At 36.7% G+C, this 12409-nt stretch overlaps 1 protein-coding gene across 4 annotated transcripts in view; it reads left to right on the top strand.

Annotated features, from left to right (window-relative positions):
- PIK3CB (phosphatidylinositol-4,5-bisphosphate 3-kinase catalytic subunit beta) overlaps positions 1–12409 on the top strand; it is a 172440-nt gene that overhangs the window by 132685 nt on the left and 27346 nt on the right. For all 4 annotated transcript variants that reach the window (XM_023736020.1, XM_023736019.1, XM_023736021.1 and 1 more), the window contains 3 exons: positions 665–843; positions 1679–1788; positions 2498–2576. In XM_023736020.1, coding sequence (XP_023591788.1) covers positions 665–843; positions 1679–1788; positions 2498–2576 — 368 coding nt within the window. The remainder of the gene's footprint in view (positions 1–664; positions 844–1678; positions 1789–2497; positions 2577–12409) is intronic.

Genomic DNA, 12409 nt, shown 5'->3' with positions numbered 1-12409 from the left:
AATGGGCAGCTCCCGTCCAGAGGCAAGATGGGAAGGCAGAAAGGGACAGAAGCTGGATGAACGGACACAGGAAGTCTGGGGTGGAAAGGAGGAGTGTGTTGTCACATTATAGGGAGAGCAACTAGGGTCACATAACAATGTGTGTATAAATTTGTATATGAGAAACTAACTTGAGCTGTAAACTTACACTTAAAGCACAATTTAAAAAAAGAAGAAGAAGAAGTAGGTGTTGAGGTTGAATGTTAGGATCCCTAGGGTTACTTCTACATAGATTTTCCTGTGTAATGGTTCAGATTACTGAATTTTCAAATTCTGTTAGTGAGCTGCAGAGTTCTGAGGAGTTTGCTTCATACTTCTTAAATATTCACAATCTGTGTCCCTTTCCTTTTCTGTAGTAAGATTTCATTCAAGAAAAGGGTTAAAGAAAGCTTGAAAAACAACAAGCAACAAGTGATAAAAAATAAGTTTTTAATTCTGTATGTAAAATTGTTGCCATCTGCCAAAGAACTGTTTTACTGTAGCTGGATTTTGTATGTATGTGTGTGTCTGTCTGTCTGAACTGGGGGAGGGTGGTTATTGATTAATATAGTCATATGATACTACATTACTTTATATTATTTTTAACCACAAATAAATGTTGGGGTGGGGGAAACCTGTTTTTCAGGTTGAAGCACTTAACAAGTTAAAAACTTTAAATAGTTTAATCAAACTGAATGCAATGAAGCTAAACAGAGCCAAAGGGAAGGAGGCCATGCACACCTGTTTAAAACAGAATGCTTACCGGGAAGCCCTCTCTGACCTACAGTCGCCTCTGAACCCATGTGTCATCCTCTCAGAACTCTAGTAAGTGCCTGTGCTATGCTCAGTGACTCTCTCGTGAAACTAGCAATGCAGAAAGGACTTCAGAGTCACTGCCTTGAGGTGCAGTAGGGCCAGCTGTCAGCCCCATTAAGTGGAGTATAAATTAATGAAGGAAAATCTTAAAGTCCTCAAAGGCTCTGCTTGTGTTCGGTAGAATGTATCCCCACCAGCTAAATTTACCTCTGGGGTTAAATGGAAGTTATTGCAAGCTAATTTCCTCTCAATTGTGTTTAGTCAGAATTTTCTATACTGTTGGTTTCTAATGGTTGAGAATCACATACAAGCAAAATGTTGGAAACCATATTAAATGATTTAGTGGTTGACTTTTCTTTTTTAAAATAAGATCTAGAATGAATTTGCAAACTTATTTCTCACTTTCTCATTCCCTACAGAAGTAATAAAGGAAAGTAATAATGTGTATTCTGTATAATATCAGTATCTAAAATTGATCCTTTCCTCTTTAAGAAATCAAGAATGATCTCATAATATTAATCCAAGCATATGTTCAGATTTTTTTTATTCTCCAAGTATAATAATATAAAGTTAATGAAGAGTAGGAGAGGAGGGATGTTTAGTGAAGATAGTGAGAAGGACAGATCTGGGGTTTTTAGTCCAGCCTCTCTGGCCTCAGTGCATGCCAACCAAGGCTGCCCTATGGTTGCTTTTCTACCAGGAGCAAATGCTCTAGCTTTGACTTCTTGCAAACATTAGAGGAACAGGTAAGGGCTTTTCCCAACCCTAGTATCTCAGGGCAGAATTACAATTTTGCCATATATTTAAATTGAAGCTGGCTAACTTTCTCCTTGTTTGATTTCAGTGTTGAAAAGTGCAAATACATGGATTCCAAGATGAAGCCTTTGTGGCTGGTGTACAACAACAAAGTGTTTGGTGAGGATTCAGTCGGAGTGATTTTTAAAAACGGTGATGGTAAGTACTAAGGCTTTTACTGAGCCAAATTACCTAGTATAGTTATTAAAAGGAATTAAGTGAGGTAACAGAAGTAAATGTGCTTAAGTAATGTGTACTTACAACTTGTTTGAAAAAATATATAGTGTTTTTCTAGCTATTTAATCACTTGACCATACAGATGTCATTATGTGGATACCACTACTTTTTTCACAATTCTGTTACCTGAAAATTATCCTTGGATATGATGATAAATAAAATCAACGATTACATGTAGTTTTGTGGAGCTGTGATGCAGTGACTTCATGCAATTCTTAAGAACTTCTTGTGTATCCTTAAAAGCAAACCAGGAGGAAATAATTAGCAACATGAATTGTACGGATGCTGTAATATAAATGATATTAGCACCTACTGTGGTAGCTATAAGGTCACAATGAGCTTGAATTGGCTCGATGGCAATGGGTTTTTTTGGTTTACAGTAGCTTACACATGGTAAGAAATTGTTTTAATTGTTTTTACTTAATTTCTGAAATACTGTTACAGGGACATGCTAACCAGCCAGTCTAATATTTGATATGATGATTATAGTAAATATTTAGACACCGAAAATAATTTTTTAAAGTGTCAATAGTTGTAGTTAATTCTGACTGACTCAAGCAAAACTTGAGTTAATGAGTTATTGGGTATAAAATGGAAAGCACTTATCTTGAAGCAATTTTTTTTCCCTTAGATTTACGACAGGATATGTTGACACTGCAGATGCTGCGCTTGATGGATTTACTCTGGAAAGAAGCTGGTCTAGATCTTCGGTGAGATTTCTAGTGAATTTATTTTTTTCTTCTAATGTTATATTCTTCCCATAGCAAAATTTCTAAAACTTCATGCTGATTCCATTCCTCCTGCTGTTGTTATTAATTGTTGTTCACAGTAGTTCTTTGCAGTGTACAGTGTATTTTCAAGTACATTATCTTATTTAAACCTCATCACGTTTAAAGACCTCTTGAAAGTGTTAAGTAAGGATGTCACTTTAAGGACTAAAGTGCGTCTGCCCAAGCCATAGTGTTTTCAATTGCCTTACATGCATGCAAAAGCTGGACAATGAATAAGGAAGACTAAAGAAGAATTGACACCTTTGAATTAATGTGTTGGTATCATGGGCTGCCAAAAGAACGAACAAATCTGTCTTGGAAGTACGGCCAGGATATTCCTTGGAACTAAGGATTGTGAGACTGCGTCTCACATACTTTAGAGATGTTAAATCGGGATTGACTAGTCTACTTTACCAAGCATGATGAGAAAAACATCATGCTTGGCAAAGTAGAGGGTCATTGAAAAAGAGGAATACCCTCAATGAGATGGATTGACACAGTGGCTGCAAGAGTGGGCTCAAGCATAAGAACTATTGTGAGGATGCACACGACCAGGTAGTGTTTTGTTGTGTTGTACATACGGTCACTATGAGTTGGAACCGACTTGATGGCATCTAACAACAACAATAGGTTTAAAATTATACATGTGACTCAAATTCCAGAAAGAAGCAATAGATCTAAATTTACAATCAGGCCTGGACAGACAGTAAGATGCTCCTGGGGGAGGGTGCATTGGTTGTCATGGCAGTGACAAGGCCAGAGAAGGGCCTGTGCCTCTTGTCTCTTAGCTTAGGTTATATAATTTTTGTTGCATACAGTTGTTTATAGTATTATCTTATAGTCCTTTCATTTCTAGATACTGTCAATTTTGTTGACCTTTTCTAAGAGCCAACTTTTGGATTAATTCTCTCTGTTGTTTTTCTACTCTCTATTTCATTTATTTCCGCTCTAATCTTTGTTTCTTCATTGCTTGCTTTTGGTTTAGTTTACTCTTTTTCTAATTTCTTAAGGTGAAAGTTTTTGGTTTTTTTTTTTTTTTTTTTAATTCAGGTGAAGGTTTACAGAACAAATGGTTTCTCATGAAACAGTAGTACACATATTGTTTTATGACATTGGTTAACAACGCCACAACATGTCAACTCTCTCCCTTCTCGACCTTCTTTTTTTTTTTTTTTTTTTTTTGGTGAAAATATACGTAGCCAAAGATACACCATTTCAAAATTTTCTACATGCACAGTTCAGTGACATCAGTTACACTCTTCCAATTGTGGTGCTATTCTCACTTTAGATGAAGGCTTACAGAACAAAATAGTTCCTCATTTAACAGTACACATGTTGCCCTATAACAATGGTTAACGACCTCACAACACATCAACACTATAACTTGGGTTCCCTATCACCAGCTTTCCTGTCCCCTTCTGCCTTCTGGCCCTTGTCCCTGGACTGCTGTGCCTCATTAGTCCCGTTTGGTTTTAGGGGGCTGTCCAATGCCTGGCTGAACGGTGAACCTCAGAAGTGACCTCACCACTGAGCTAAAAGGGTGTCTGGGGGCCATACTCTCGGGGTTTCTCCAGTCTCCTTTAGGCCAGTAAATCTGGTCTTTCTTTTGTGAGTTAGAATTATGCTCTACATCCTTCTCCAGCTCTGTCCAGAACCCTCTGTTGTGATCCTGGTCAGAGCAGTCAGTGGTAGCCGGGCACTATCTAGCTGTACTGGACTCAGTCTGGTGGAGGCCTTGGTAGCTATGGTCCATTAGTCCTTCGGACTAATCTTTTCCTTGTATCCTGTTCTCTTCATTCTCCCTTGCTCCCGAAGGGATGAGACCAGTGGAGTATCTTAGATGGCCGCTCACAGGCTTTTAAGACCCCAGACGCTACTCACCAAGGTAGAATGTAGAACATTGTCTTTATAAACTGTGTCATGCCAATTGAGCTAGATGTTCCCCGAGACCGTGGTCCCCACAGCCCTCCGCCCAGTAATTCAGTCCCTCAGGGAGTTTGGATGTGTCTATGGGCTTCCATGACCTTTCCTTGTACAAGTTGTGCTGGTTTCCTTAAGGTGAAAGTTTACGTTATTGATTTGAAATCTTTCTTCTTTTTTAATATAGATACTTAGCTATAAAATTCCCTCTAAACACTGCCTTTACTACATCCCATGAGTTTTGTATGTTTTGTTTTCATTTTCATTCATCTCAGAGTGTTTTCTAATTTCTCTTGTGATTTTTTTTCTTTGACCTGTTGGTGATTCAAGAGTGTGTTGGTTCACTTCCACATATTTTTGAGTTTCTCAAATTTTTTTTTTCTGTTATTGATTTCTAATTTCATTCCATTGTGGTCCGAGAACACACTTTGTATTATTTCTCTTTTCGTATTATTTATTGAGTCTTGTTTTATGGTCTAAGATACACTCTATCCTGGAGAATATTCCTTCTGCACTTGAGAAGAGTATGTGTTCTACTGTTGGTCGGTGGGGTATTCTATAGATGTCTGTTGGGTATAGTTGATTTATAATGTTGTTCAAGTATTCTTTTTCCTTGTTGGTAAACTGTCTATTTCTTCTATCTTACATTGAACGATGGGTATTGAAGTCTCCAGCTATTATTGTTGAATTGTTTCTCCGTTAAGTTCTGTCAGTTTTTGCTTTATGTATTTTGGTGCTCTGTTATTTGGTTATATAATCATATATTTATGATTATTATGTCTTCTTGATTGGTTAAATCTTTTATTCTTATAAAATGTCCTCTGTCTCTAAGTACCAGTTTTTTCTTAAAGTCTGTTTTTTCTGATATTACTATAGCCACTCCAGTTCTCTTTGGTAACTGTTTGCATGGTATATCTTTTTCCATTCTTTTTCTTTCAAGCTATTTGTCTTTGAATCTAAGGCATGTATCTTATAAACAGCATATTATTGGATCATGTTTTTTATACATTTTGCCAGTCTCTGTCTTTCAATTAGAAAGTTTAATCCATTTATTACTGGTAATGTAGGATTTACATCTGCCATTTTGCTATTTGATTTCTATATACCTTGTATCTTTTTTTTCCCCCTTTCTTTTTTTGTTTCTCTGTTCTTCATTATTGTATCTTTTTCTTATTTGTTACCCTGGGAGTTAAAATTAACATCTTAAATTACAACATCTAGTTCAGATTAATGCATACTTAATTTCTCCATTTTTGTTATTATCATGCAAATTATATTTTTTACATTGTGTTCATATAAGCAAAGATTTATAATTACTACTTTATGTAGGTATCTTTTAAATTAGATAGGAGAAAAAGTTATAAAAAAAATACATTCATATTATTTTTTATATTTACTTATGTAATTACCTTTACTGGTGCTCTTTAGTACTTCATGTGGATTTAAGTTACTGTCTAATGTCCTTTAATTTTAGCCTGAGGGACTTCCTTTAGTATTTCTTGTAGATCAGGTGTGCTAGCAACGAATTCTTTCAGTTTTTGCTTATCTGGGAATGTTTTAATTTCTCCTTCACTTCCGAAGCATTGTTTTGCTGGATGATGAATTCTTTTTTGATTTGACAGGTTTTTTTTGTTTTTGTTTTTTTCCTCTTTTTATCCTTTCAGCACTTTCGATATTTCATTCCACTATCTTTTGGCCTCCATGGTTTCTGATGAGAAATCCATTATTAATCTTATTGGGAGCCCTTGTTAACAATGTGTGGCTTCTTTCTTGCTGCTCTCAAGGTTCTCTTTGTATCTTTGGATTTTGACAGTTTGATTAGAATGTGTCTAATCCTACTTGGAGTTAATCCTGCTTTGCATTTGTTGAGCTTCTTGGATGTGTAGATTAGTGTTTTTCATCAAACTTGGGGAGTTTTCAGTCATTTTTCCAAATATTTTTCTGCCTCTTTCTCTTCTTCCTCTCCTGGGACTCCCATTATATATACTTTGATATGCTTGATGGTGCCCCACAGGTCTCTGAGGTTCTGTTCTTTTTTCTTCGTTCTTTTCCTTTTGTTCCTCAGACTGTATTCTTTAAACATGATTTCCTTCTGTCTCTGAACATATTTTTAAAAGCTCATTCAAAGCCAGGGGAGGTTTCTGTTGAGTGATTTTTTCCCCCTCTTTATGGACAGTGCTTTCCTATTTTTTGTATGTTTCACAATTTTTTATTGAAAATTGATCTTTTTAAATAATATGGTAACTTTATAAATCAGATGCTCATTCCTTTTCATGGTTTTTCTTTGTTGCTGTTTGTAGTTGTTTGTTTAGTGACTTTTCTGAACTAATTATGTAAAATATGTATTCTTTCTCATATGTGGCCAGCAAAGTTTCTGCCTGACCCTGTAAGTCTTCCAGTCTTTGCTGAGGGCTCTTGGTGCATATTGGGGCACATCTTCAACACTCAGTCAAGCAGTGGACAACTTAATTTAGACTTAACTTCCTGTTTGCTCAGAGCCTAAAATTTAGCTAGAGATGAGAGGGTAGGGATTTCAAAGTTCTTCCCTGTGCTTGTGCACAGCTCTGGACATGCTCACAATCTTGTCTATACACATGGCCTTCTAGATTCTGAAGAATATGTTCGAGCTTGTCAGTCCCCCTATGGACATCTCATTTCCCACCTTTTCCTTTTAAGCTTTTTGGTTAGCCCTTTATTTGCACCAAATGTTATCCACTGTCTCAGTCAGCCGAGATCTTAAACGTTTGCCTCTGATTTTTTTCAACACATCTCCCCAAGAAAAAGGTTGTCCACACTATTTGACGTTTGAGTCAGGACAAATAAACACAGCCTTGTGAATGGGATCTTCTAGGGCCTACTACAAGGGTTAAGTAATGAAAATTCTGTGGAAATGGGGCTTGGAAGTAACTCCAACCTCATTTTGTCCCCTCCGTTGGCTGCCAGGCTGCTTGTGTTCACTCTGGTTGGGGGCTATTGCTTTTCACTGCTATCACAGAGCTGGGAATGGGGAGATAAGACTGTCATGGTAAAATGCTGCAAACCTCACTGTCCTTTCCAAGATTCAGCCATATTTCTTTAATAAACATTCCCCAGATTGCTGTAGCATTTGCTTTATTTCCAGGATTCTGAAATACTGGTTCTACCAGTTTTTCCCAGTGTTCTTGCTGCTTTTATGGAGGAATGGATTTTCAGAGGTCATGGGCATAGAGTTTTAAGATCTAAATTGACAGCTGCTTTCCCTGGAAACCTTGAAGACATTGTTCTGTTGTCTTCCAGCCTCTCATTATTTTTAGGAAGTCTACTGTCAGTCTAATTATTGTACTCTAAAAATGTAAGTGATCTTTTTTTCTCCTGATTGCAGAAAAAAATTTTTCTTTGCCTTTGCTTTTCTACAGTTTTGCTACAGTTTGACATTGTATGGATTTCTTTTTATGTATCCTTTCCTTCTCAATTTTTATTGTGCCTTTTCAGTTAAAAAAGTCACATTGTTCTACAAAATTTGTCCATTTCTTCAATATTGAAATTTTCCCACTCATACTCTTCTTCTGCAACTCCAATAGATGTATGTTCTCTATGTCTCTTAACCTGTCTTCCGTATTTCCCACCTTTTTATGGTTGTGCACTATTCTGAGTAGTTTCTTTTGTTCCATCTTTCAGTTCACTAATTATCTCTTCAGTGGTGTCTAATTTTCTGTGTATCAAATGTCTTGTTTTTACTTCAGTGACTATTTTTATCTAAGTGTTTTGTTTTGTTTTAATAGGCTTTTTCTTTTTTTAATATTGTACTTTTCCTTCCCATGATTTCTATTACATTTTATCTTTTTCGTTATTTAAAGTCTCTTTCCTTTTGCTCTTTTTTAGTTCTTGGGATGACTTTTCCCCCCATTTATCTGCTTAATATTATTCATTTCCCTGAGTAGTTAGTATTTGATTTTGAGTTCGTTGTTAGTGGAGATTGTGTTTTCTATGAGAATCTTATGCTCCTGGCATATGGAATGTCCCTAAAAAAATGAATGCATTTTGTTTGCGCTGTTGCCCAGTGTCTGTACACACATTCAACCAGTTTTTATATTAACACCTTGCCATCAGGCTCTCACACACCTCATGAGTGGTTTATATTTGAATCTCATAAGAGAATGTGAGTTTTTGCAATTTCATTAAACCTTTCTTCCTTGCCTACTCAATGCCCAAGATAGGTGGCAAATTTTCATGTCACATCATCTGGTCAAGTAGCAGACATTTTATTGTTCCTTTTTCATATACTTGGCAGCCCTGCCAGAGACCCAGCTTTGTGTAAGATGTCAGGTTCAGATCCAGCCTCTCATGGGCCCGGGATTATGTCTCTTTTCTGGTGGATATTAAAATATCAGCCAAGTCTGGTAACTTCCTGAGCCACTAGTATGAGAAATTTCTATATTTCTGTGGCCCAGCGGTCTCCTTTTTTTTCTTTTTAATCTATAAACTATTTATAAAAACTTTCCTGACTTATTTATCTCTTATTTTTTATGTGTTTTCATGTCCATAGCTTCTTAGTCTACAAGGTTGTTGATTTATACAGATTTTAAATATTTTATGATAGAATTTTATGTTGAATTTTGTTCTTTTCATTATTAAATATATTTTAATTATTAAAAAAATAGCTTGAAACAGCTGCTACTTACTGACTGAATCAGACATTGTATTAAGTTCTTCATCTACATAATGTTGTATAATCCTGACAACAACTCTGTGAAGTTATGTCATTGAGAAAATTAAGGCTCAAAATTTTAAGCAATTTGTGAAAGATTACAAAAGTATCAAATGGTGGGGCCAGAGTTATAGCCAGATCTGTCAGTATCTTAGAGTTAATGTTTTTTCTATTATTTTATCAGCCTGTCTAAGTGAGGAAACAGTTACAGTTAGACATACCTGATAACCCTCTGTTTATTAAAATATTCTGGTACCCAACATGCCCAATTTTCTGTTGATTCTCTCTCTTGCCTTTTTTTTTGGAGAATTTTCCAGTCTTAGATCCTTCTTAGATAAACTTTTCCAGTGCTGTTTAGGTAGAAAAAGTGTTTTGCTGTGGACATGATTCCTTTCATGGGACTTGTAGATGTGATTGGAATAGGTAGAAAGATTATATTTAGTTCAGTAAGGACCCTGTGGACACTATTGGGTATAGATTTTTGCCTCAAAATTATGAGGTTCTTCTGATTATTGGTGTTAGTTGCCAGTGAGTTAGTTCCGACTCATACGGCAATCCCATGTGTGCAGACTAGAACTGCTCCATAGGGTTTTCAAGGCTGTGACCTTTCAGAATCAGATCGCCTGTCTTCCAAGGCACCTCTGGATGGGTTTGAATCACCAGCCTTGTGGCTGGTAGTTGATTGCTTATGTGTTTGTACCACCAAAGAACTCCTGCACTTCTAATAAAACTGTGTAAAAACTGAAATAGTAACTTTGAATAGGTAGCAGGTATTTTGGTTCACTACCCATAAGGAATACTGTATAGATAAGAGAAGTGTGTCATTGTGAGAAACACCGGCCAGAGAACCATAAACTCATTGGAGTCTGAGCTGCCTGTTTTGTAAATAGAGTTTTTTCGGCACATAGCCATATCCATTTGTTTATATATTATTTATGGCTGCTTTTGTGCTACAACTGCAGAGTTTAGTGACCTAATAGTCGGCAGTGCCTAAAACATTTACTACCTGTCCCTTTCCAGCAAAAACTTGCTGACCCCTCATATTAAGTAAACTGCCAAAAAACATTTTTACTTGATTGATCTAAAAAGGGGGAGGGGCGGGAAACTTTAAGGTTAGGCTAGTAACTCATTGGTTCTTTCTGAGGTAGCACATAAACTATACAGTGGGCCCTTCTGCTAAGAGCAGATTCAGGCCATATGATGAGTCTTGTTTAGTTATAAAAGGCTGAGCTAAATACTTTTCCATCAGCCTAATTGAAAATCCCAAACAAGTTCTTTTCTCTTAGTTTTGATTCTATCCATTTTATCCAAATATAAAGCACATTTAGCATCAAATGAAGCTCATTGTAACCTGAGGCAGAGGGAGGCAGGCGCATGTGGGAGTACTAGAAATAAATCTGGTGTCTGTCTGTTGGGAAGCATTGTGTGTCTAACAAGAAAAAGGAACTTGTCTATCCAGTGGAATCTTTGCTGACTTTTTGACTTTTTGTACTATGACCCCATGTTTAAAAAAATGTGCAGGGCTTTAATTCTTTTGAGTTCATTTTTAAACTAATACCTTTTTCTCACCAAACCTCTTTTATTGTTTCTATAAATATATGTACTCCAGTGTTAGTTCCTATTGTGTTAGTTTTTCCTTTGGCCAGCTGTTCGGGTTAAACTGGGTCACGTAGCACGCACTCTTAAAAAGTTCAATTCCAAACCTTTAGATATCTTCCGCACATGATGAATATGATCAGAATATTTTAGTCCCTCTAGTAGTGCCATATTAACATGAATAAAAATGCATATTTCTCATTTTCATTGTTCACTGATGTCTCCTAATACTCTTACGGTATCTTTCACTTCAGATTAGAACATTTATAAGTCCTCAGTATGTTAGGATATTCTGACCTCCTTTGGTCAATAAATAAATAGGCAGTCACCCTTTTCTGTCAAATCTGATTGGTTGTCTACATGTAAATCTGCCTGGCCATTGGTAGTTTTGACAATCCTACCCCTGAACACACACACGAACACACGTGGCATCAGTTTTTTGACAATTATCTCCACTGTGACTTTACATCTGACTTGCACTAATGGAATTTACTTCCTTTTAAGAGACCTACTCAAAAGTTCTTCAGTGACGGTTGTATCAGTGTAGTCTCAGAGGGTTGAAGGAAGAAGGTGGAAGTAAAGCAAGCATTAGGTAAAGCACTTACGCTTTCCTTCTTTGAAGGCAGTGGGATAAGGCGCCACTTAGACTTGGGTGAATGCATTGAGTTAAGACTAGAGAAACCCTGCTGCATACCTGTCCAGAGTGAGGATATGGGGCTTCTGTCCCACTGCTATAGAATTTCATTTTTCAATTCTTGCTTTAGTGTGAAAGATAAAAGTTGTTCTTGGGTCAGAGAATATGAGAAAGGAAGGCAAACACTACTGAAATATAGAAGTTGAGTACAAAGGGGGCCCACGTAAGATGGTCAGGGCGCTAAGAGTTTGTCCTCAGCTTGACTTCTGTCAAACTGTCTCTCTGACAAGGATGTTTTTTCCTTCCCATTGTAAGCGTTTCATCCTCAAGACATTGAATGCTTTCATCCTTGCTTGCTTTTAAAGAGGAAGTTGCTGGACTTGTGCCCAGTTTGACTGCAAGTGAGCCAGAGTGCACTTTAACCTGGCAGTGTTGTGCTTCACATGTGTTGTGTCACGATAAGGATAAGGAGTTTTGATAAAAACTTTCATGCTTCATACCTAGCTACCTTTCTTATTGAGAGGTAAAAATTTTAAAGGTGAAATCAATATTTGCATCCAAAATGACAAAAGGATATTAGTATATAAAGAGCTCATAAGAAATCACTAAGAAAATGTTAAAAACCCTAATAAATAGACGAAGAATGTGAATAGCTCTTTTACAAAAGAAATTCTTAAAATGGTTAAAAGAAGTATGAGAATATTTTTATCTTCATTAGGGATCCAAAACCAACCCAATGGTGTCCAGTTGATTCCGACTCATAGTGACCCTGTACAACAGAGTAGAACTGCCCCATAGAGTTTCCAAGGAGTGCCTGGTGGATTCAAACTGCCAACCTTTTGGTTAGCAGCTGTAACACTTAACTGCTACGCCACCAGGGTTTCCCATAAGAGATCAGGTAAGTGCAGTTCAAAGCAAAATACCACCTATCAGTTT

The sequence above is a fragment of the Trichechus manatus genome, unplaced genomic scaffold (genome assembly GCF_000243295.1).
Source record: "Trichechus manatus latirostris isolate Lorelei unplaced genomic scaffold, TriManLat1.0 scaffold00084, whole genome shotgun sequence".
Taxonomy (NCBI): Eukaryota; Metazoa; Chordata; class Mammalia; order Sirenia; family Trichechidae; genus Trichechus; species Trichechus manatus.
Note: the sequence above shows the minus strand (reverse complement) of the source record. Positions and strands in the feature narration are given on the sequence as shown.